At 38.4% G+C, this 22579-nt stretch overlaps 1 protein-coding gene across 4 annotated transcripts in view; it reads right to left on the bottom strand.

Moving 5' to 3' along the window:
• The window catches only part of LOC131676764 (uncharacterized), a 36155-nt gene extending 14534 nt beyond the window's left edge, over nucleotides 1-21621 (bottom strand). The window contains exons 1-2 of one of the 4 annotated variants that reach the window (XM_058956062.1): nucleotides 21298-21621; nucleotides 20344-21206 (exon numbers count right to left, since the gene is read on the bottom strand). In XM_058956062.1, coding sequence (XP_058812045.1) covers nucleotides 20344-20403 — 60 coding nt within the window. In that variant the 5' untranslated portion in view covers nucleotides 20404-21206; nucleotides 21298-21621. The remainder of the gene's footprint in view (nucleotides 1-20343; nucleotides 21207-21297) is intronic. The other 3 variants (XM_058956063.1, XM_058956064.1, XM_058956065.1) reach the window with 3 other exon arrangements.
• Nucleotides 21622-22579: the final 958 nt, after the last annotated feature.

Here is a 22579-nt window from a genome sequence, read left to right as displayed (position 1 = left end):
TGTCTAAAACTATTGATTTTAAACACCTCTTAACCGCAATAACAAACAATATTAATTTGTGAAATGTTGAAAGAAATACAATTATCTCATTTTCTATATTTCCAATTATCCGCCAAAGTACGGTATCCAATATTTTACCCATTTTCAATACCGGTTCATTGTCGACATGTCACATAACAAGCAAACCTGTTTTTCTATTGTCGCGACTGTTCGCAAACGAACATACATGTCACAGTTCAGTAAATGTACAGCCGCTTGACAAACCAGTTTTGTTTTGAAACATGTACAAATTTTATGACATGTCACGGGGAAAATGTATCGTGTCATAGTACACGCGCTTGTGTCACATGTCGCAAGAATCTGCAACTTGTACATGTCACGAGCAAACATGCGACCAGTCACCAGATGACTGGTCATAACCATGACATTTTCCAGCTATGGACATGGCTCAAAACAAAACTGAAAACTTTGATTATTATGATACATATCGGCAAAAGACCGGTATTGAATATGGGTAAAACAATGAATACCGTGCATTGGCGGATAATTGGAAAGATAGTTGTAAATGAGACAACATTTCATTTGCTTCATCTATTTATAAATACCGGTTGGGTGATATTGCAAATTATTAGGCGTTGAAAATCAATAGGGGAACACGGGGCTATTCAGACCTATCTAAGCAAACCGCTCTTTTAGGTGAATACATGTGAAAAAAAAAATTATCGCTCAAAGGTCCTCATTGTTATAGGGCGCCAACACTAACTTTTCAACGAAGAGGGATAGAAATTAGGTGTCTTCAGTTATGGAACAGACATTTTTCAGTAATTTTTCTGAACAACCCGATATTCCATCTCTCTCTCCTATGAAAAGTCAGTGTTGGTGCCCACTATGCGGTCTCAGGTGTAACTATTTTTTTAACCAAAGCATAACTAGTATCATGTACTACAATTCTTCTGAATTCAGCTAATTCCAACCATTATATCTCAAAAATATTTAGCTCGTGGGAATCGAGTGCTGATACACAACCATGCACTGCTAGGTCCCACGCAAAACTGACTCAGATGTCACTTCGTCAAACGTTTAATAACTTTTTTAACAAAGCGGGATTCAGTAGCAGTCTCGACAAAATTGTAGACAATTAAATTGTCTCTTTTATTTTCATTTACCGTCATACATAATACGATCCATATAGTGCCACCTAGCGGCGAAAATGCGAGCTAGTGGGTTTTCTCCATGCAAACTGTCGAAAAATCCCATAAAAAACATCAGTCACCTTGGTCCGGTAGCTAGACCTGTCCGATTTGCTTCAAAGATGGTACAAGTACTCCTGGTGGGACTAGGAATCGACTCAGGGGTGGGCCGATTGAGTTTTCAAAAATTTATTATTTTTCTGGAGAGTCTATTGTACTCACGTACAGAGGATACGTACACGAGAAAGATGCTGACTCCTGTGGTAGAAAAGAATGGGTTAAGTCATCGGGTAACTCAAAGTTTGATCATGTCCTTACGATTGCTAGAGGGAGGAAATGTTAGTTGAATACCTAGTTGAAGATGCGGGAAACCCATCTTCCATAGTTATTATGGATGTTAGATTTTGTTAGTAGGGATAGACAATAAGGGGTGGACTTAGGATGATTCTTGTGCGTATATATGTATTTAGCCAAGATATTGAAAAATTTTCACAGATATAGACGTATGTCTGTTCTATCTAAAAATACACCATTTGTCATTGTCATTTCTCAGCCCACACCCTGACAGACTCTGTCAAGATGAGGACCAACAAAGCCTAACTGTTCGTATGTGCTAGTCCGTATAGCACACCAGTTTCTTCCACAAGCAGGCGCCGGCTGTTAACCAGTCCCACAAGTTTCAGATATATTACATAGAGGATAGTCGGAGGCAGAAAATGAAGAGATAGTAGAGAGATTTTGATTTGCAGAAACGAGACAAGAAAAGCAAAATGATTGTGATTAGTATCGCAGTTATAATAAATAAGTAAACGATTTCTCATCTGTTGTTTCTTTCCTTGTTCGTAGTCCTCCTTCCTGTTCCTGATCTGTTTGGGCTATTGGCTTTCCGTTTCGTTGGCCGTCACGTTCGAACGCGTTCACTTGCATCGAGTTGCATATATTGTAGCAAGAGAAACAAATGAAAAGACAAACAATGAAAATAAATGCGAAATGCTCTCCTTCCAGGCCCCGAACATCCCGTTGCTTATCATTTTGGAACTATCCGAGGAGCACTTGGCCTTGTACCCACTGCTCTTTCACCATCCTCGTGGTTTTCTCCATTTATCACTGGCGTCACATGTGATACTTGGGTACGGAAAATGATTTTCTGAGCAGACAATCAAATGAAAGAAGATTGCCAGGTAATTAGTGCACTTTCTGCACCAGGTATCATATCGCATTTGTAGATACACATATTAAGTGTATCTACTATACGATATGATGACCGGAAGGATAGATAAGCAACCCAAACTCCCCATAGACGTATGTCTGTTCCATCTAAAAATACACCATTTATTAATAAATAAAAAGCACTTATAAAAATAGCATCGAAAGAAATGCTGTTGGCATTTAAACTGTTCTTTCACCACGAGAGCCAAATTTCGCATGGTAGGACGTAGCTCCGAAAAGTTCTTTCGGTGCATTTGCTTCTAAACATGCAAAAAATCACTGACGTAGTAAGAAGATGCTACATCTGACCAGAAAAAAGAATACATTATGACTGCACTAAAATCGTTTCTGTAAACAATCTTCCTGGTGAATATTCTGGGATTCCTTCCTATTGGCAGGAAGTTTTTACTGGTTCATCCATTGTTTCAGATGACTTGCCAAACTAAATATTTTTAGGGAAACTTCATCATTTAGAATTGCTTTGAAATTCAAAGGTGAGTTGCTTAGAACAACTTAGCACGATATAAGAATACAATCCACAGTAATACAAAATCATTTCACTCGTTACCACAATGTGTGGATCACTGAGTAAAACGGTTGTCAACTCGAGAACAGTCAACAAAATGCAGTTAAATAATCATAGCAGCCCGTGTTTTTGTTCCACTGAACACCATGGCATATCGTGGCACAGGCTATCACGCTGTTTGTTTGCAAGCACATCTCGATTTGTGCTAAGCGACTTACCCCTTGCTGTTACCTCATTTCGTTGCATAACTGCATAGATACTAAAACATGTAATCCGTTATTACACAGGAAAATTTAGTCAAATATTCACGAAAAAATTCGAACAAGTGCTTAGCCCTCACCTTCTGCCTATCACTACGGTACGGAACTCTCATTGCTTTGGATGACTTCATTCCTTAATGATGTTTTTGGTAGTATTCTACTTAGACATTTCGTTTGGACTGCACAAAATAACTTTTCTAACACACATTTCTTTCAACGTTTATTTTGAAAGCACTTTTTACTTATCAACGATTTATGTCTTTTTAGATAGAACAGACATACGTCCATATCTGTGAGAAAATATTTCGTTGTTTAATATTTCAAGAGATGTTGATGTCTGTGTTGTTTTACTTTTATTATTCCTTTTATATTGTCTTACTTCTTAGGGGTGCTCTATCGTTATTAAATAATTTTTTTCCTCGAACATTTGATTTGGAGTTAGAACAATGTTTTTTGTACTGAGCAAAGGACAATTTACCCGCGTATTTTTCAATATCCTATTATCTGAAACGATAATGAAGTTAGTTGCTTGCATATACATATTTTATTCTAATTATCAATTGGTGTTGTCTGCCGGTTTTTAAACGAAATGCTAAGGATGGTACCAAGCCGTAACGCGGGTGGCGTTGTGAAAACTGGCGAATAGGGGTTGAGAGCAGTTTGAAACAACATCTGATGTTCCAAATGCATGTGATTCGAGACAGCATGTCGTGGATGCGTCTTCGAACCTAGTTTGCATACCGTACAAAAAACAAAAAAAAACGATGTTTAGTTTTAATGGAAAGAATAAACGACCGAAGCCAAAATTCATTCATCTGTTATGGTAACCCACAGACATTTCCATTTGCAACAGACCTAGATAGCAAAAAACAAGCTACTTAGCCAATATCGAACACAAAAATATATCATAATTTTTTGCCGGAATCAAACAAATTCTTCATCCCCCATAAACAAGAGACCGATCGGATATTCTAAATTTACCGCCGCACCACCAATCGGACAATCCACCAGCCAAAAGTCATTGACGTAAGCTGGGGAACATAACGTTAATCGCTTTGGCTAAAAGACGCTGTGGAGACGACATGTCGAAAAGTTTAAATTTTACTGCCATCGCTAGTCAGGTGCAACCATGATATTACACGTGAACAAATGAGGGCCTTTTTTGATGATCATTATTACTCCTTATTATGTTCCAAACCGAACGAATTGCAATTCGAATTTTTGCTTGAAGTGAATAAAAAAAATTAATTTAGTAAATTTGTAAATGGATCCGTGCTTCGATTTAACAACCGTGCTAATGGTTGCGTGCATGTACGAATATGGTTTATTCCGTCTTCAATGCGCGACTGCTGTAATTAGATTGGTTCTGTTTACGAGAGCAGCGAATCAGTGGACGCGGTCGGAAGGGGTCCGGAAAATTTGGACTTTTCCCAATGAGTGGGGGCATAGCGTAAACGATAATGAAAATTGAAAATTAAAACCAATCAAGTTTTTTTTTTTAAATCTCTCTCTCTCTCTCTCTCTCTCTCGGGGATTAGTTCTATTTTAAGCAACCTTTTGGATTGCGGCACAGTAGCTAGCTAGGGAAGCACTTGCTTCCGGAAAAGTTGAACGATCGTGAGGGATGCTGGGTGGATTGTGTGTGCGTTGGGATTTGTAAACAACTTGACGGTGGTAAAAGCCGGTGAGTACTATTTGTCGTATGTTATGATTGTTTTGTTGACATTGGTACATGTTATGAAGGTTGTTTTCTTTCCGTTGAAGGTGCTGTTTTTATTTTCAACCAGGGCAGTAAATAATCAGATAATCAATGCTAAAAGTGCCCAATACGCTTTTATCAGTAACGTTCATTGATATCAAAGAAAAAAGTATCGATTGTTCCTTCAAACTTTGCAGCATTTTCGATGGGAATTTATTGAATTAGTAACTAATATCTTTGTAGTTTACTAAAAAGTTATATAGTCCGACTCCGTCATGGTAGTGTCAGTCAGTAAGTCCAATCAGAACATGACTGCAAACCGAGTAAAAAGTAGCGAGGTCAGTGTGCAAAAGTTCATTTTCTGATACCAACTTTCAATAAAATCCACCCCAACCACGATTCAAATTCAAAGCCTACCTTAATCATTTACTTTCAAGTTGGCGGGATTTACATAACTAAACCATACGTATTCATTTTAAATTGATACTTTTTCATTCACCAACCAAAGTTGCCATCTGCTCTGTAGAGCCCAGTTTATGTTAAATGGTGGCATGTTTAGCGTTTTCAAGCTTTCGCGAACAGTAAGAAGTATGTTCAGAGTAGTTTTGCTTGAAAAACCTAGTCAAAACCCCAGTAGAGAGATATTCACAGGGTCAATGAAATTGAAAATGAATGGAAAATGAATGAGCAGCTTGGCTGTTTGAATGCATGATGCAAACGAACAACTGCGAATTGAGCATAGTAGGGCATGATTTGAGATTTGTTCCTCCTTCAAGTTTTAAACAAATCGGACTCAATTATCTGGGGATTTCAAAAAAATCTCACCCGGATAATCAAGTCAAACTTTGTGTGTGTGTGTGTTATTTGTTGAAATTAAGCTTCATTCGCGAAGAAATTGGAAATATGTAAAATGGTCTGGGTAAATTTTCCTATTATGGTTAATGTAAATATACCTACTTTAGTCCTAGTAGATTTTTGCGAATTTTAAGGTGTGATTTGTATTTTCAGTAGATTTTCATTTAGTATTTATTTTGGTAACGAGTAACGAGTGTATTAGTTGTTTATAGCTATTTGTGCAAGAATTGAAAGACAAACTTTTTAATAAAGTGTATCTTCTGCAATACAGGTAAAACTCGATTACCCGGGGCTTCGATTTTCGGAGGGTAGATGATTCAATTACTCGTATACTAGAAAAAATAAAGTAAGCTGAGGGTGGTGTCACATAGCTAATCTTTCTTTTAACCCTCATTCTGGTTAGAAGTGTGCGCGTTGTGCCCCTTTAAGGAAATCCTTGTCCTTCTAGCATCATTTAGTTGACCAATGTCGTACGGGATTGTCAGGTGATCACTACGCATGCAGTCTTTGCAAACTCTCCCTATCATGTTTGTAACCAGCGAAGGACTGCCAAAGGTTGTAGACGATGAGCTCCCAGCCGCCTCAGTTAGAAGTATTGCTGGCGCCCTCTTTATATTAGGACATTACAAAAAAAAACTCATTTTTGAAATCTCAAAAGCCCCGAATTTCACCCCATGTGAACAATTTTAGACCCCCGCCCATTTCGCTAGAGGTGTGTGACACTTGTCACAATATAAAAGGAATGTGCGTTGAGAATTAAAAACCTTGTTAACCCTTTATTGACCAACTTTTTTCTACCGCGTATAGGGTTCCAAAACTATTTTGCTTTAAAACTGTAGGCCCTTTGAAACACGAAAAATCTAATCCAATAAAGATAGGTGCTTCTTTCGTAGTGCTCGAAGCTGCTCAATATTTATCTTAAAATCCAGCCTAATTGCATGAAAAAGGAGTTAAAGGCGGTTTAAATTAGGAAGTTTTATCAGTTTTCAATAATATTGTCAGGCTACGAGAATATTCCGAAATTTCATTTCCACCATTAACAGAAACTATCCCTGGCAGCACTGCTTCAGCGGAACCCAATCAGATTAATTGTAATAACTTCTGTTCTACTGATAATATTTATAACTGTTAGTGCTCAAATGAAAGATATTAGTTACAGTTATTAGTCTTACTTGTCGTTGTAAACATGTTGTGTAAACCAAAAGTTACAGTCGTTTAGAAACGTGGTTGTTCGTCAACAACATGGGCCTGAAGGGGTTAAAGATACCATTGGAATTCTGAGCAGGAATCAATTGATGAAGGGGATAGTGGCAGAAGAGCAATATTGTGTCAAAGTCCACTGGAACTCAGAGCAGCATATTCATCAGAATTTTACAACGGATTTCACTGAAACTAGGTACGTGATTCTATCAGCATCTTGAATAAATCATAATCTTCAGCAGAATTCTATCTTGAGAAGGATTCCACCAGACCTCTAATAAGTTTTTCTCAAGAATCCTGCATCAAAATTCAGAGAATTCCGTAGTAATATGACTAAGAATTCAATCGAAATTCTGAAATAGATTCCATTGGAATGCTAAGAAAACTTCGATCAGAATCCTGGAAAGCATCCAAGCAGAATCCTGAAAAGCATACCATCATTATCTCAAGAGGGTACTTGAAACCGACCGAGCAAAGTAGGTATTATGACATTTTATGTGTCAAAAAGGCCTGCAGTAACCGATATATGTATTACGAGAACAATGTTCTTTTAATATAAAACTAAAAAGTTGCATATTTGGCGGCAACACTGCCGTTATAAACTAAAATTTTTCTAGATTCCTTGAACAAACTCTTCAAAAATTATCTCGCTGATTGATCCTAGTGTAAACTGTACAAGGAATATAATCCGAAGGAAAACAATATTTTTAAACAATTTGTTAAAATTAAATCCCATGGACCGAGGGGTGGTTCAAACGACACAATAATTTAGGTTATTATATATTGGCTTGAGATGAACAATTTCTTCAAAACTGGTTCCAATCCGTGATGGTCGATTCCAAGTTTTTGTTTTTGGTCACATTCCGTGGTATATAAGTATTTGAGAGGAATGCAAAAATTTGAGAAGAGGTTAACCCCAGTTACGAAAAAAAACCTATTGATTGCAATGATCGAATTGGCACTATAACCAAACATTCTGGTTGAAATTTAAATGTTTTTTCGAATTTACTGTGTACTATAAAAACTATTGAAAGTGAAAAATAATTCTGAGCACTATGAATAATCGAATCTGGCCAGCACATCGGCTCGTCCGAATGAAAACAAATATTTTAAACTTGGACGTCTAAGACACAGGGAACAATGGTATTATGATCACTTATTCAGAATCGGCATTAATAAAATAGACTCGAAAATATTCACTGATTACTCTGTGCCAAATTATGCATACAGGAGATTACCGTTCGCCGCTCTATTCTTAAAGTGTTTGGTCCTTTTCACCATAATCCTATTTTCTTCTTAAAAAATCATTTTTTTACGCCGGTAGGGTTTAGAAAAAGTAATACAGTAACGGCTTTATACCGCACATTGGTGCTAATTGCCTCTCAAAGAGAAGGATAGGTAAAACAAAGGAGGAAGAACAAAATCCGATAGGACAATAAATCAATAAACTTCAAAAGTTGCAGGATTTAACCTTTTGATGAGAAGGGATTATCCATCGATTTGTTTTGTTTTCAAGCTTAAAGGTTATTTTTCTAGGCACCGGTGATAGGCCATAGGTACGTATAACCTCAGGTAGTCTTTTAGTTACTGAATTGAGAAATCAAGAGTACTTATTCAAAAGGTCCTAAGTGACATTGAGCTCGAACTGAGAAAAACGAGGCTGAAGTTTCATGGACCTAAAACAAATCCCTATTAGAGAATAAATATGCGTTTTGATTGAACAATTATGCCAATATAGTCTAAGGACTATGCTCTTTAGGTAAATAATACTAAAAATATGAAATGTTTAGTGCTAATGTAGTTTTTAAGCGCTTTAGAATGATGCGTCCTACGACGCTGCACATAAGGCTTTTTTCAGCAAAGGTGGCTCTTACGACGAATATTGAATTACTTCAAAGTTTTCGACAAAATGAGCACCGGAATACGAATGTTCTTCATTACTATGGTAAATAGTTGCACTGGATTTAAAAGGTCGTGCAGAAAAAAAAATGCGGGAAACTTTAGTTTATATTAACAAACCATTGGCTGGAAGTGGTTAAAACCAACGAATGGCATGTTACTTTAGAATAACTAAGCTTCCCAATTATCATTTAATTTATTATCCTTTCTAAATTCAACTTCGAAAATAAGTCGCATGAACAGAGAAAATAATTTCTTTTATTTTGATGCTTAGGACGTTTTTACTAGGTACCTATGTGCAGTGGGAAAAACATAGAATGAAATGAATCTTGCGTCGTTTTTGCATGGCGCCTATGAACAGTTGCAGTGGTTTTGAAATATTTCGCGCATAGGTCCTTTCAATTTAAAAGGTCTCAAGTGCAAAATTTCAAAATATGATCATGGAAACTTTGCGACTTTTTATATAATGTTTGTTATTTTGATAAATACTGGGTATAATGAATCCTGGTTTTCGGTATTCGTTAGCTATGCTGTAATCCCATGCTGTGCTGCAAATAATTCAGTTTGTTTACATTTGTCACTAAGGACCATTTGAATCAGCACTCTTGAAATGTAAGCTACTCAGCTATCAAAGAAAATAGGCTCGGGGACTTTCAAATTGATCCAGATCCGAATCGAGTATGATTCTCCAATAGGAATTCCAAATAAAATTAACTACGATTATTTACTGATTTACGCTCAATCTTTAATTTAAAAAGCTCATTCAAGATTCTGCTACCACTGCTGGAGCTGATAACGAAAGACAACCTTCTCCCCCAGTACCACTATCCCACAGAAACCATTCGAGCAGAACATTCTCACAACTCTTTCACACATCGAACAGACGAAAATTGGAGGGAAAACAATCGCAGCAGTTCCACACAGAACTTAAAGCTCGTTCGCCTCGTTGTACGCTGGAGGATGGAACCCGCGCAACCACGAGGAGAGACCGAAACAAGCAGAACCGGTTTCCAATCTTCAATCCCATTCCGTCCAACTCCTTTTATGTGCGACAGCAGCAAATTGTACAAAAATAAACCAAGTTCGAGACGTTCGAAGAGTGAGGAGGAATAGAAGCAACCGCACAAGGAGGAAAAATATTTCACATGCTTGCTTTTGAAGATCTTCTGGTGCTTTTTTCTCTCTTTGGAAAATACTATTCCATTGTTCTTTGACCTCCCCTTCATCGGACAGAAACGTGTGTACGGGGGCCATTTTTTGTGGACTGAAGAAGCCACCAACTAGGTTTTTTTCCCTTTCTGTTTTGTTTTTGGATTCGATTGTGCCTGTGCCCAAAAATTCTAACCAGAGGATCAGCATTGACTCTTTCTTCGCAGTCATGGAGGATTTTTTTGTCGCTTGCTGGATTAAAGTGCCAACTTCGTTCGCATGTTTTCCGCGTTAGCTCGCTCCTTTTGGTAGGAGAATTTTTCCTAGTTTAAATGAGAAAAAGGTTCCCCTTCGTGTCATCGTGTGTTCGTGTCATCACGTGTTCTGCTTTTATCCTCTATTCGATGCACTTTAGCAACATCCTCCCCGCGTGACTGTTGTCCTGCACAACAACAGAGTTGCTGTGGCTGCAATTTGTTTGGTTTGTTAGCTCCCTCTCCCTCTCAATGGCACGGGTAAAAGTGGAAAGGATGTTTGTGTACTTTTGTTTTGCTTCCGATTTTCGTGATTAGACTGTTCATACAACTACTTCAACACACACAAGAACTAGCCAACATGTGGCCCTGGAAAAGTTTGCGAACTTTTTAAATACTCTACCACTACCATAGAACCACCGATCGGATTCAGGCGTTTTTTTTTTGGCCAAAAAACCACATTGATTGTGACCTACTTCTTGCTGCATTGGTAATTGGATGATTTCCTGTGCGGTAAAGCTAAGTTTTTCCTAAACATTGATGAAGAGTGAAATGGATGACTGCTGGAAGTCTGATCTAACGTAGAACAGAATGACGCTAAAGTTTTTATTTGGGAACGATCAAACAGGGGTGACATGAATAAAAGTAGTAACCATGTTACCCATTTCAGTCAGTCGTTAATGTTACTGGTGAGGGTAGAGCGCCAGAAAGCTCATTCCATTTATAGAACAGTTTTACATAGAGCATATTGAAATTGCGTCCAGCGAATCTTATCAAGATTCGACCAAATTTCTGGAAACTAGCTAATTCGATGATTCTTATCCGCTGATCTACAAAAGAGAAATAAATGTAGGTATATAGTAATCCTTCTGTAGAAAATAGCAATAATCCGAAAGTAAACAACCTTGAATTTTTATTGGCTTCAGTTGGCTACTGCCATTGCATGAGTATCAAACACGAATAGGATAGCTTATCTCTATTGCTTGAACCCGAATGATGAATTTTTAACTCCAAATACACTCTATTTCTGATTCGATTGTAGGACTCGCTAATATCCTATTCTGGATCAAAACAATCACAATCATATCGACTAATTTTGGTTAAAATTTCTCAGGTACCAGGATTTTCTGTACTTTAAAATAGAGGTGCTATCAGCGCTTACCCAACCTCGCCAAACATTCAGCCACTTTAGTTCTGCTTATATGCAGAAAAACTAAATCGTCACGATTGCTTGTAGCAAGAGTCCATCCGCTCGAACGAGCTATTAATTCCGTTCGCCAGACAATGGCAAAACTTGAAACTACAGTAGATTATCTCAAGACCACCAGACCAGACGAAACTCATTATCTCTGCTCGCAGATACAAGCTCCACACGTTTCGTCTTCAAGTTCATGGTACTCTGATGAAAAGCTCCCCCAACTATACGCTACGGGATTGTGTCGGTTTCTCATCCGCTCTGCTACAAGTTCGCGACTCGACTCGCAGATTGTATCTTTCTTTTGGGTTGAGTAGTGTGGGACCGTCACCCCGTGTGTTATGTTACTCTGGGTTTTTCGATAGTTTTGCTCCAGTTAGACCTGTGTGTTGCTCTCTTTCGCCCGGAGTTCTCCAGCCATTCAGGTTGGTGTCGGTGGGAGGACTTTGCAATATCGGTCCTCTTTTGTTGAAGGGAGCAGCTATTTTTCCACCCTCGTTGAGTACCGTAAAACGGGGGGAAATTGATGTTTTTGAAAAGTTTTTCGACAAACTTTGCTGAAATGATTCAGATGTTAATTGTTTAATTTCCCAATAAATACTGGTGCAAAAATATTAGAAATTTTCAAATTGTTGGACCTGTCACGTTTTATTATGAAAATAAAATACATTTAGTAGGTCATGGGTATCTTGACTTGACTTCGTATCTACTAAATACTGATGAGGCAGTGTTAAAACTGATCGAAATGTTACAGGTAAATTATCTAACTTTTACTTAGTTTTTCTTTATAAAACAACATGTTTTCTTCTAATCTATTTGACACGGCTCAATGCGTTAGCATAACTGTGCCGTGCATCTTGTTTTTTCACAAGATGGAAAAAACAAAGTTACTGCCAGTCCGCCGGGTCTTGTTGACGCAGCTTGTTGCTGCGTGTTAGGATTTCTTTTCTTGGCGGGTATGCATTAGCTGCGTTGCCCTCCGCGACTAGATGGTCAGTTCGTCTGCCTTCTCTCGCTTTTTTTTCACGTCCATGTTATCGGTACTGCTTTCACGTCCTGTTCATAGAGACGTTCTAATTAGTTTTTTGTTCTTACAAATCGCTGTTATAGTTCCGTCTTCATCGTCACTTGTTTCTTTATTGGTGGTGTTGGTTTGGAGGCATTTGGCGCAACCGTTACTTCGCTATTGGTTATGGTTATAGCTGGTGGCTTATCGGAACTGAGCACGATCGTTTAGCAAGCGGTTGTGATTTAGCATACAGCCTTGGTTGTAACAGATGAAATTTTCTTTAGCAACCTCTGCGTAATGCCTTCCGTGGTATACCAGCTGATCACTGAATTGGTACGGAGAAATCTGTCCTGGGTACGAGTTTCATAAAAGTATGAGTAGGTATGGCAAACGTTCTGTGTTTTGATCATTTTGTTTGAAGGAATTATCACACCACATGATCAAAGTTACTTCGATGATCAAAGACGCCCCGGTTCACAATATACAATGTTACATATTATACACATGGCACCCTCATTCTTTGCTATGCAGATCCTCTCCATATAGATCAAAATGTTTTGGAGTACACCTATGAATATTTCAATCGGAGACGAATTTGAATTGTAGAACATTTTTGCGCCATCACTGTTACAACATACGATCGCAGCCGTCTAAAATTGTCTCTTCTAGAATTTCTCTAAAGTTGCGCATTTAAAATACAGAATCAAACCTTTGCAGTAGGTTGATCACAAAAAACATGATCCCGATCGAATCACGTAAACTACTGGCAATCAATGGCACATAATCTAGGTTCGGAGTGTTTCAGCCTCAACAAAAAATTACATAATAAAACAAGACCTTTAAAAAATAAACCTTCGCCTGATACGCAACAAGGAACCGGACGGAAATGTGTACCAAAATGTGTGTGTGTGTGTGCGCGCATCGTCAAACGAAGCATGCCCCTTGTTTTTATGTGTGTAAACAATTCCTCTTCAGAATAGTTGTTTTTTTTTCCCATCGCCTGACAGACAGGATTATTTATTACTCGATTCAACCATCCATTCCTGGATTCGATGATTTGCTAGTGTTCGATGTGGGCACCCCATAAAAAATCCTCCCGATTTTCCCTACGACGAAATCGGTTTTCGTCGGCTGAATCGCCCGACTTTAAAACCGACGAATTTATAGATTGTTGCACCGACTCTTATAAGAGTTCAACATGGGCGTATGTCAATGAAACAACCGACGAAATCAGTCGACGTAACACGACTAAATCGGTGGATGCAAAACAATTAAATGGGTCGATTTATCGATACTTATAAATAAAGGGAACCTAGTTTGCTTCGGGAATTTCTGTAAATAAGTACAAAAGAATATTTTGGAATAGAAGAATTTATTGGTGAATTTTTTTCTCGCTAGCTATTATGAAGGGAGTTCAGTAGGTATTTTGAACTAGCACTAGCAATTAGCACCAGCATTCACTGCAGAAGCTATTCACTGGAAAACAAAATAAAAATTAGCTCCACCAGTCTTCAATAGGCAACGTCAATACACTTACGTTTGAATGCATAACCGATAGACAGTCTAGTATCTGTTCCGCTGTTAGAGGAAGTCACAAAATCTCGACGGTTGCTAATACGAATACGGAATATTATAAAAACACAAACGGAAAACAATGCAACTGAAACTTACCCAAAACTATCCGATTACCGAATAATTTTCGTATTCCGAAATTATAATCGGAATATTTTCCATTGCTCGTGCAATTCAAGTAATATTTGAAATAAAAAACTTCAGACCACTGGTTTTGTCAACCTCGCTGTCAATAAGCAAACCGATTTCGTCTGTTGAATAATATGTCAATTAAATCATGCTTCTATGTTCCCAACCGATGTCTCAGTCGATTAAATCGAGCACCAGATTTACACAGATTAAATCTGCCGATTAATATGTTAATTCGCAAATACATCCGACGTAATCCGATTTAGTCGGTAAATTAATAGGTCGATCTCGAAGACCCCCGATTCCGTCGGTCGAGTGTGCAATTTCGCAGCTGTCAAATTTACTATGGGGCAGGGTCAAATGTCTTGAAGGTTTGACTTTGAGCAGCCATTCGATGCCATAGTTGAAATGCTAGTGGGGAGCTGCACGCAAGTCGTATATCAAGCATCGCTTATCTGTGACGGCATCAATCAGGGATCTGAGAAAGCCGGTAAATAATTACGCTTGTTATCTGTTGAACAGTTGAACCGGATTTGGTAAAATCGATTTCAAATATTTCCTGGTGGGACAATATTGAGATTCTCTAATATCAATAACACTTCGACAAAATAAACAACTTGAATTTCCGTCATTAGTACATCAGGATCGGTTTTTATGAGCATATTTTTTGTAAAAATTGCCACAAAAGCAAAATAGAAAAAAGTGACATAAGTGACTATTTTTGGTGTACATTTGAGTGTTGGTACAATCGCATAATTAGATTTTGTAAAAAGTTAGAATCTAATGTTTCGCGTTTCACTCGTCAGTAACTGACGCTAACTTGCTGCCAGGTAAACGATATATCCAAACCTACACCAAATTGGCGCTAGTTAGACGTAAAATCCAAACAGTTCCATAACATGTGTGCACGTCCAAAGCTACTGGCTGGTACCGAGTGAATTCTCGGTTAGTCGAACATAGAAGCTCCAGAGTGCTGACGAGTATGTATAGGGAAACGAACTGCCTTTTGGCATGAGAGCCAAACGGCTGTACATAAGCGATTTTTATTTTTCCTAAAGGAAGCAAAAGATTTTCTATACTAGGTCACGTTCTCAAGTTATACGCTTTTAAAACCAAGAATACTAATATAGATGTTTGAAAACAGTCTTACGGATAAGATCACATAATTTCGAAACCGTCCATTTTAGAGGTTTAGTATCTTCTAAGAAATTTTATAACCCATCTTTTGAAAAAAAAAAAAACAAAAAAATAATTTGGGTGGTAATACCCCTAGAAGTAATAAGAGAGAATAAATAAATGTTTAAAAAACAATATCTAGAAACCCTGTCCAATGCTGCACAGAACAGGAACCGAACAAACTTGATTTTAAAAATTGTTATGCACGATAATTACGTGCTGCTTTACAGTGATTGCGACCGAGACAGGCCTATCTACCCATATGTAGCGAAGAAGAGAACCCAGAGGTAGCAGACTGCTGATTACTATCGTCGTGATTTTCCGGCCCTTGTCGTTCTCGTTGGTGCAATTTTGTGATGTATTCAAGGTCTCCCCTCGGTATGCAGTGATATCTATGCGTTCAAGCCTATCTAGAGATTCGTATGAGACCGCCGTGCTGCACATACATAGGAATATGCTCGACCACCCGAGGGAGAGTGAGAGCAAGAGTGCAGCAGCAATAGCATGAGAATGGAGACTCGGTGAAATATTCAAGGACACCGTTTTGTGTTAGCTGTTTCGCTGTAGTTTAAAGGTTGGAGTTTTGCGTGGGTGGCCCTCCGTTTCGTGTATGGATCCGCTGGAAGGGTTGTCTGGCAGCATAGAAGAAGCACCAGGATAACAGCATTTTTGCAGTGTCGTTTGCGCGTTTGTTTTTCGAATAAATAGTCAACTTCCGAAGCATGGTGGTGGACATTTAAACAACTGACTTCACTACTCAGCGTACCAATTAGTACTGGATCTCTACAGGACAACCGCTCTACTTTTTCATTCTCTTGCAAAGCCCATTCTGTAAAAACCTGGAAAGGTGGGAAATGTAACTTGGCTAATAAATCACTTCACGCACCGTGAATCGGATTCTTTCGGTTAGGTCAGTTATTCTGGATTTTTCCATGTCCCCCTTTCTTCCATGGCTCGGTATATGTGTTGAACCCTGTTTGACACATGACTGCCTGGGCCTACTGCATGCTACAGATTATGAACGACGAAAAAAAAACAGTATGTGAATAACTAACCGCTCAATTCTCTGGGAATATTTTGAACCTTCAATTGCTTTTCTTCTTCCAGTCTTCGTCGTAGTGAGTGTTGTTGCTTATTTCCGTGTGATTTTAGGCAACGTTGCTTTGTAATTCATTTATGAGCTCGCATTTGGGAAATGTGTGACGGGCGGGGAAAACCAATAAGAAAGGACACGTCGTAAATTTAAAGGGGCTCCTAAGAATGAAATGGGTATGGATTGGGATTATGTTTTCGCTGGTAGGATTTTCACTGGCTTACGACAAACTTTCGATTTCTGAAGCATATATAGTGTAATTTTAATCAGACAAAACAAGTTACGAAACACGTATCACTCAGTAACACTATAGCGAATTGCCACTATAACAAGCCACATCTACTGTTGGTAGCTCAAATCTGTTCTCGAGCAATAAATGACACCGAAAAAAACACTGAGAGGTGATACATGATGATTGAGAAAGTGCCGTTCCGAGCGAAGGGGCTCAGTACAATTTCACTTTAAACCAGGCTAATAAAAATTCGCCTTGACAAACTTCCATGACGTTTATGGCCATCCATCAACAATTTGGGACTATGTAGAATGTAGATGCAATAAAACTGAGCAGCCCTCATACCCACGTATATGCTAATCCATCAATAGAAGGTGGCACAGGCGTTAAGTGATTTGATCCCAAATCTCTAGGTTCGAATTGAGTGCCGACTCTTGGCGCCGAAATGATAATAAAAGTGAGAGAAACACAAACCCATCCGGGGGGTATTGACCTTTTTTCGGGTTTGGCAAAACTTGCTAAAAGCAGATACAGAATAATGTCAGCAAAAGAAAGTTGCCGTCGAGAATTTGTTCACGTTGAGAACACGTGGTCGAACTCGAACGAAATCGCCGGTGGGTGACGAAGTTTAGATGCAAATAGTAGGTGAAATAATAAGGTTTTAGAAGTTTTAGAAATACGACACAATTTAACATAATGGAATACAATTCGCTATCATGACACACTTCAAATCGTAGTAGCCTGGTTTGAAATTTACCCAAATCAATGACAGTGCATCACTTGCCAATACAATGCTAAATGTACATTAGGGTGGGGCATTGTTATATGGAAAAATGTAATCATAGCCACATCAACCGAGCACAGCACTTTTTTGGTTCCTTTTGAGGTCCCAAACAACTGTGCAAAATTTGGGGTCGATTGGTGTTGACCCGGCGTAGCGCATTGCGTTTGAAATTTGTATGGAGATTAGTATGGGAAAACCTACATTTTTGCATTTTTAATTCTACAGACTACAATTCTTTCTGTAGTGTGCCAACAAATAGATAGAAGTATAGTACAGGATATGCTGAACAACTTTGCCGAAGGATGTATGGTGTTAGAATGTCTCTAAGCCATGTTATAGCTGTTCAAAGTTCGATACATCTAATTAAATGCCAAAAATCATTTTTATTGCCAACACTGCGGGTGTACCAATGGTATTTCATATAGCATTCCAAAATAACATTATATATTTTAGTTTTACCACATTGATATGTTTGGATGAATTATTCAAAAGCCTTAGCTCAATTTCATTAGCGTAGGTAGTTGAGCAATGTGGCGTAGTGAGGGGGGGGGGGGGGGGGGGGACTTTAATATGTAGAAATTCGAACTGAAATGTTGTCGAGTTGGAATGTTCAGATGAATTATTTCAAAACAATTACACAATGTCCTACGCATAATTATAACGATGAAATAAAACATACTGTATCCCTTTGCCTTGACTTTTATCAATAGAAGTTACGTTGCAGACTGAATCAACTGATGTCGATTTGATATGTCAGAGGATTATATTTCGGTTTAATACGCATTATGATTTGATAGCATGCTCATTTCTATGCTGTTCGATCACGAGGCGTGAAGCAAATTTCTGGATTTCAACATGAAATGCACCAGATCCCTACAACAATTTTTGCTTCAGGTGATCTAACAGCATCGAAATGAGCATCCCATCAATAATAGTGCCTATTAAACTGAAACATAATCAATGCAATCCTATGACATATCAACTCGACATCAATTGATTCAGTCTGTAACGTAACATCTATTGATAAAAGTCAAGGCAAAGGGATACAGTATGTTTTATTTCATCGTTACAATTATGCGTAGGACATTGTGTAATTGTTTTGAAATAATTCATCTGAACATTCCAACTCGACAACATTTCAGTTCGAATTTCTACATATTAAAGTCCCCCTCCCCCCCTCACTACGCCACATTGCTCAACTACCTACGCTAATGAAATTGAGCTAAGGCTTTTGAATAATTCATCCAAACATATCAATGTGGTAAAACTAAAATATATAATGTTATTTTGGAATGCTATATGAAATACCATTGGTACACCCGCAGTGTTGGCAATAAAAATGATTTTTGGCATTTAATTAGATGTATCGAACTTTGAACAGCTATAACATGGCTTAGAGACATTCTAACACCATACATCCTTCGGCAAAGTTGTTCAGCATATCCTGTACTATACTTCTATCTATTTGTTGGCACACTACAGAAAGAATTGTAGTCTGTAGAATTAAAAATGCAAAAAGGTAGGTTTTCCCATACTAATCTCCATACAAATTTCAAACGCAATGCGCTACGCCGGGTCAACACCAATCGACCCCAAATTTTGCACAGTTGTTTGGGACCCCAAAAGGAACCAAAAAAGTGCTGTGCTGAAAAAACGATCATTTTGCCCCACCCTAATGTACATCTGATTTGCCAGGCACTTTGAAGGGGAAATCTGGGTTACAGAGTCAAGATCCGATAATAATAGTACAAGATATTAAAAATCTAGATCCCAGTATAAAAACACAAAGCATCGGATTTCTGTTGAACAACTCATTGGATTGAATGACTACTCGTTGAGAGTTTCACCCATAACCTAACTTCATCAACAAAAACAATCGCGACTCTATTTATATCAGGGTATTGTTTCCCAAGACCAGCACTAGGTACCTAGTATACAAATCTGGCGTGCGATCAGGTTCGTTGACATGCTGTGCAATCAGTCTGTATTCTCTTCACCTCCTCCTCCTTGCCCACGAGAGAAACAATCCGAGATGGAAGGATCATGGTGACTGATGAGTGATGAGCAAAAGCACGTGCTTTTTCGCCATTAGACAAGCCGCTCCCGAGCCCCCTTTGATCAAAACTCGCATAGTTACAAAAGAGACCTCGCGAAAGAACGGCAGCAGATAGACAGAGAGGGAGAGCGAGTGAACGCAAAAATAAAATAGTCAAAGTAGAATGATGACGAGAAACCGGCTTTTTTCTGTTGGCCTTGAACTTCATTTTCCGTGCGAGTACAGAGCGAATGCCGGCCGTAACATAGAAACAAAAAAATAGAACGAATGTTTTCCTATTTGGTAAATGTGCTGATCAGCGCGTGTTTTACAACTAAATTAACTAGCATGGAAAACACTCCACAAGATGTAGTCTGCAATCCACTTGAAGTTGAAATTTTTAATGCATAACATCTGCCGTTGCAGCTGCCTCTTGCAGCCGGTCAACCATTTAAAGGGTGCATGCTATTTGAAGAATTGCGCTCAATGTGAAAGTGGTTAAATCTAGAGAAAATTTTCAATAGGACGTAACATTGAGAGCCTCTGTTTACTTTCGCTTTCGTTTATTACGACGTCATTACAATACTTTGTACTAATTTTCCAGTACATATCGAAAGCCGACGGTTTTTACTACAATATTATGCAAAGAGTAGAGTAGTAAATGTTGAAATGGCCGAGTAATGAACAGAAGAGAAAGACCTCAAAGAGAATCTCATTGTTACTTACGTCCTATTGAAAATTTTCTCTAGAAATATGTGTTCGAAACCCACATTATATGCGAAATATGACCCTTATGAATGAAAGAAGTTGACACAAGTTAATTATGGACCTATGCAGTCAGAAATATTATTAAAAATATTAAAAAAAATTTACTTACGTTGTATTTGTTAAGTAACACATCGTGAAACCCGTTGCTCATTTCTTCCAACTCGAACATTTTAACAGACAGGATCAAGACGGCTCATACACTTCCTCAAGGGTAGATAAATATATTTGATTTATGGTCGCACGTTTATTTCGATTTTCCCTCTGCCGCTCATTAGCTCATATTTTTCCCTTATCTTCTCCACTTTTGCAAATCCGGTCAAAACACAACACAGCAAATCAGTCCACGTTTCCCGGAAGAAGAAATGCACAGCAAGACGGACGAGGGGTACTGCGGTTGCCTAGTAACACTCTTCTCTCCCGTAAAAAGGGGTTTCCGGAGAGCTGAGGATGCGGTGGTCGGACACAAGTGTCGTAGCAAAACACGGCAGGCCGTTCTTCGATGGCGGGAAGTGAAACGAAAAGAGAACGCACTACTATATCACATCGGAAGATTATCCTTCTTTTCTGTCTCTTCGTTTCGCACAGCCGTCGTACGTCTAGCAGGGATAGGCAGCCACAGTAATAGCAGGGACACACCGCAGCAACAAAACGTTCGGTTTACCTTTCACGCGCACTACACTCTTCATACGAACCACTCTCGTACTCGACTAAACTCCAGGAATGGAGGGAAATACAATTTCAACGAAAGTTTATCGTCCCCAGAACTCAGCAACCGGCGCCTTCAAAGTGTTGGTGTCGCGCAACACAAAACCGCAGTCGAACTAAAAATTCAAAATACTCGTTTCTGGTTGGTTCTCTGCAAAATGAACTTTTCCGTTGGTATTGGTGAGTGCCTTTGTTCATCGACCTCACTTCACTCAAAAATTGTACAATTTCCGTGTTCGTCCCTGTTCACTCAAGAATTCACATGTCCTGGAAAACCATTTCGTCACTAACGATTAAATTTCATCATTCCAATCAAAAATATTTTTTTCGAATCAAAATCTCTTCCGGTAATAATTACCGCCAAAATGATCTGTCGTAATGAGAACCTGTTCTGTCAACAACCCGACATTAATTTTACCGGGAGACAATGGATGTCGATTTCAAAATGGCGACCCTGACTGTACTGTTCACTTGAGCACTTCAGAACACTGACCGCGAAACCGGCAATCGCTTTTTTGTTGCTGATAAAAAACTTTTCACATCCAAAATTAATGCCGAATGGTGAAGTACAGTTTAACGAAACGGTGACACTATCTTTTCACTGTCGTACTGGCGGCTAACCGTGCTAATTTGAGTACAAAAAAATTTGCGAGGGAAAACGACTGAACGTGCTCCGAGCGCTGAGAACTGAGTGAGATACCTTTGTGGGAACAATTCCACCGGCAGACGTGCTTTCTGCTAGCATACAGGCGGCATGGACGTAAAATGGTATCGCACTCATACATGGTAGTTTTGTTTGTATACAAACCCCATGCAATCGTTTTGCGGGGCATGGCAGGCACCATGCGCTTAGGCACACTGGCACGGCTATTTGCGTTGGTGTGAGTGTTTTACTGGACAATACACGTGCATGACTCCCTTGAATGGTGTGATAGATGACTAAAGGGTGTACCAAAAGTGACGATAAAAAAATTTATAAGCGATGGAAATTTTTCAAAATGGGCTACTCTAAGTGCAGATTTCTTCACCCTCGCTTAACTTTTAAACCAGCCCGAATAGAATTTTACAATAGCATTTACCATATAAACAATCATAAAACAATAAATATTATAGTTACTACTGTTACATCATTGTTCGTAGCAGAGTTTTCGCAGTAAATTTACAATAAAGTTTCATGTAACAATCAATTCTACTGTTCAGCAAAAAACTGATACAGTAAATTCACATTCAATTTTACTGTTTCTAGAAAAAATGTATTGTGAAAAATCGGTTTTTTAATGTTAAGATACATAACCACCCTCCTTATTACTGTAAAAGTTGATTTTACATTGAAATTAGAACTTGCTGTAAATATTATTGTAAAATTACTGAACTGTCACAGTGAAAATCATGGTTTTGTTACTATACATTTCTATTCGGGAGGTTCACCAGTACGTTTGAACCTGGCTTAAGCGTTAAGCGAGGGTGAAGAAATCGGCTTTAAGGTGTTTTAATATTGACGATTTTCTCATCCGTAGTGCGGGACAGAATAATAACTTGTAAGAGATGTAAAAATAACAATATTACATTTTTCCAAAATAAATATTATGAATAATTGCCATATTATAGATGTAAATATTTCTGTAAATTCAAAACAAAAC

This window comes from Topomyia yanbarensis, chromosome 1 (genome assembly GCF_030247195.1).
Source record: "Topomyia yanbarensis strain Yona2022 chromosome 1, ASM3024719v1, whole genome shotgun sequence".
Classification (NCBI taxonomy): domain Eukaryota; kingdom Metazoa; phylum Arthropoda; class Insecta; order Diptera; family Culicidae; genus Topomyia; species Topomyia yanbarensis.
This window is presented reverse-complemented; position numbering and strand designations above follow the sequence as displayed.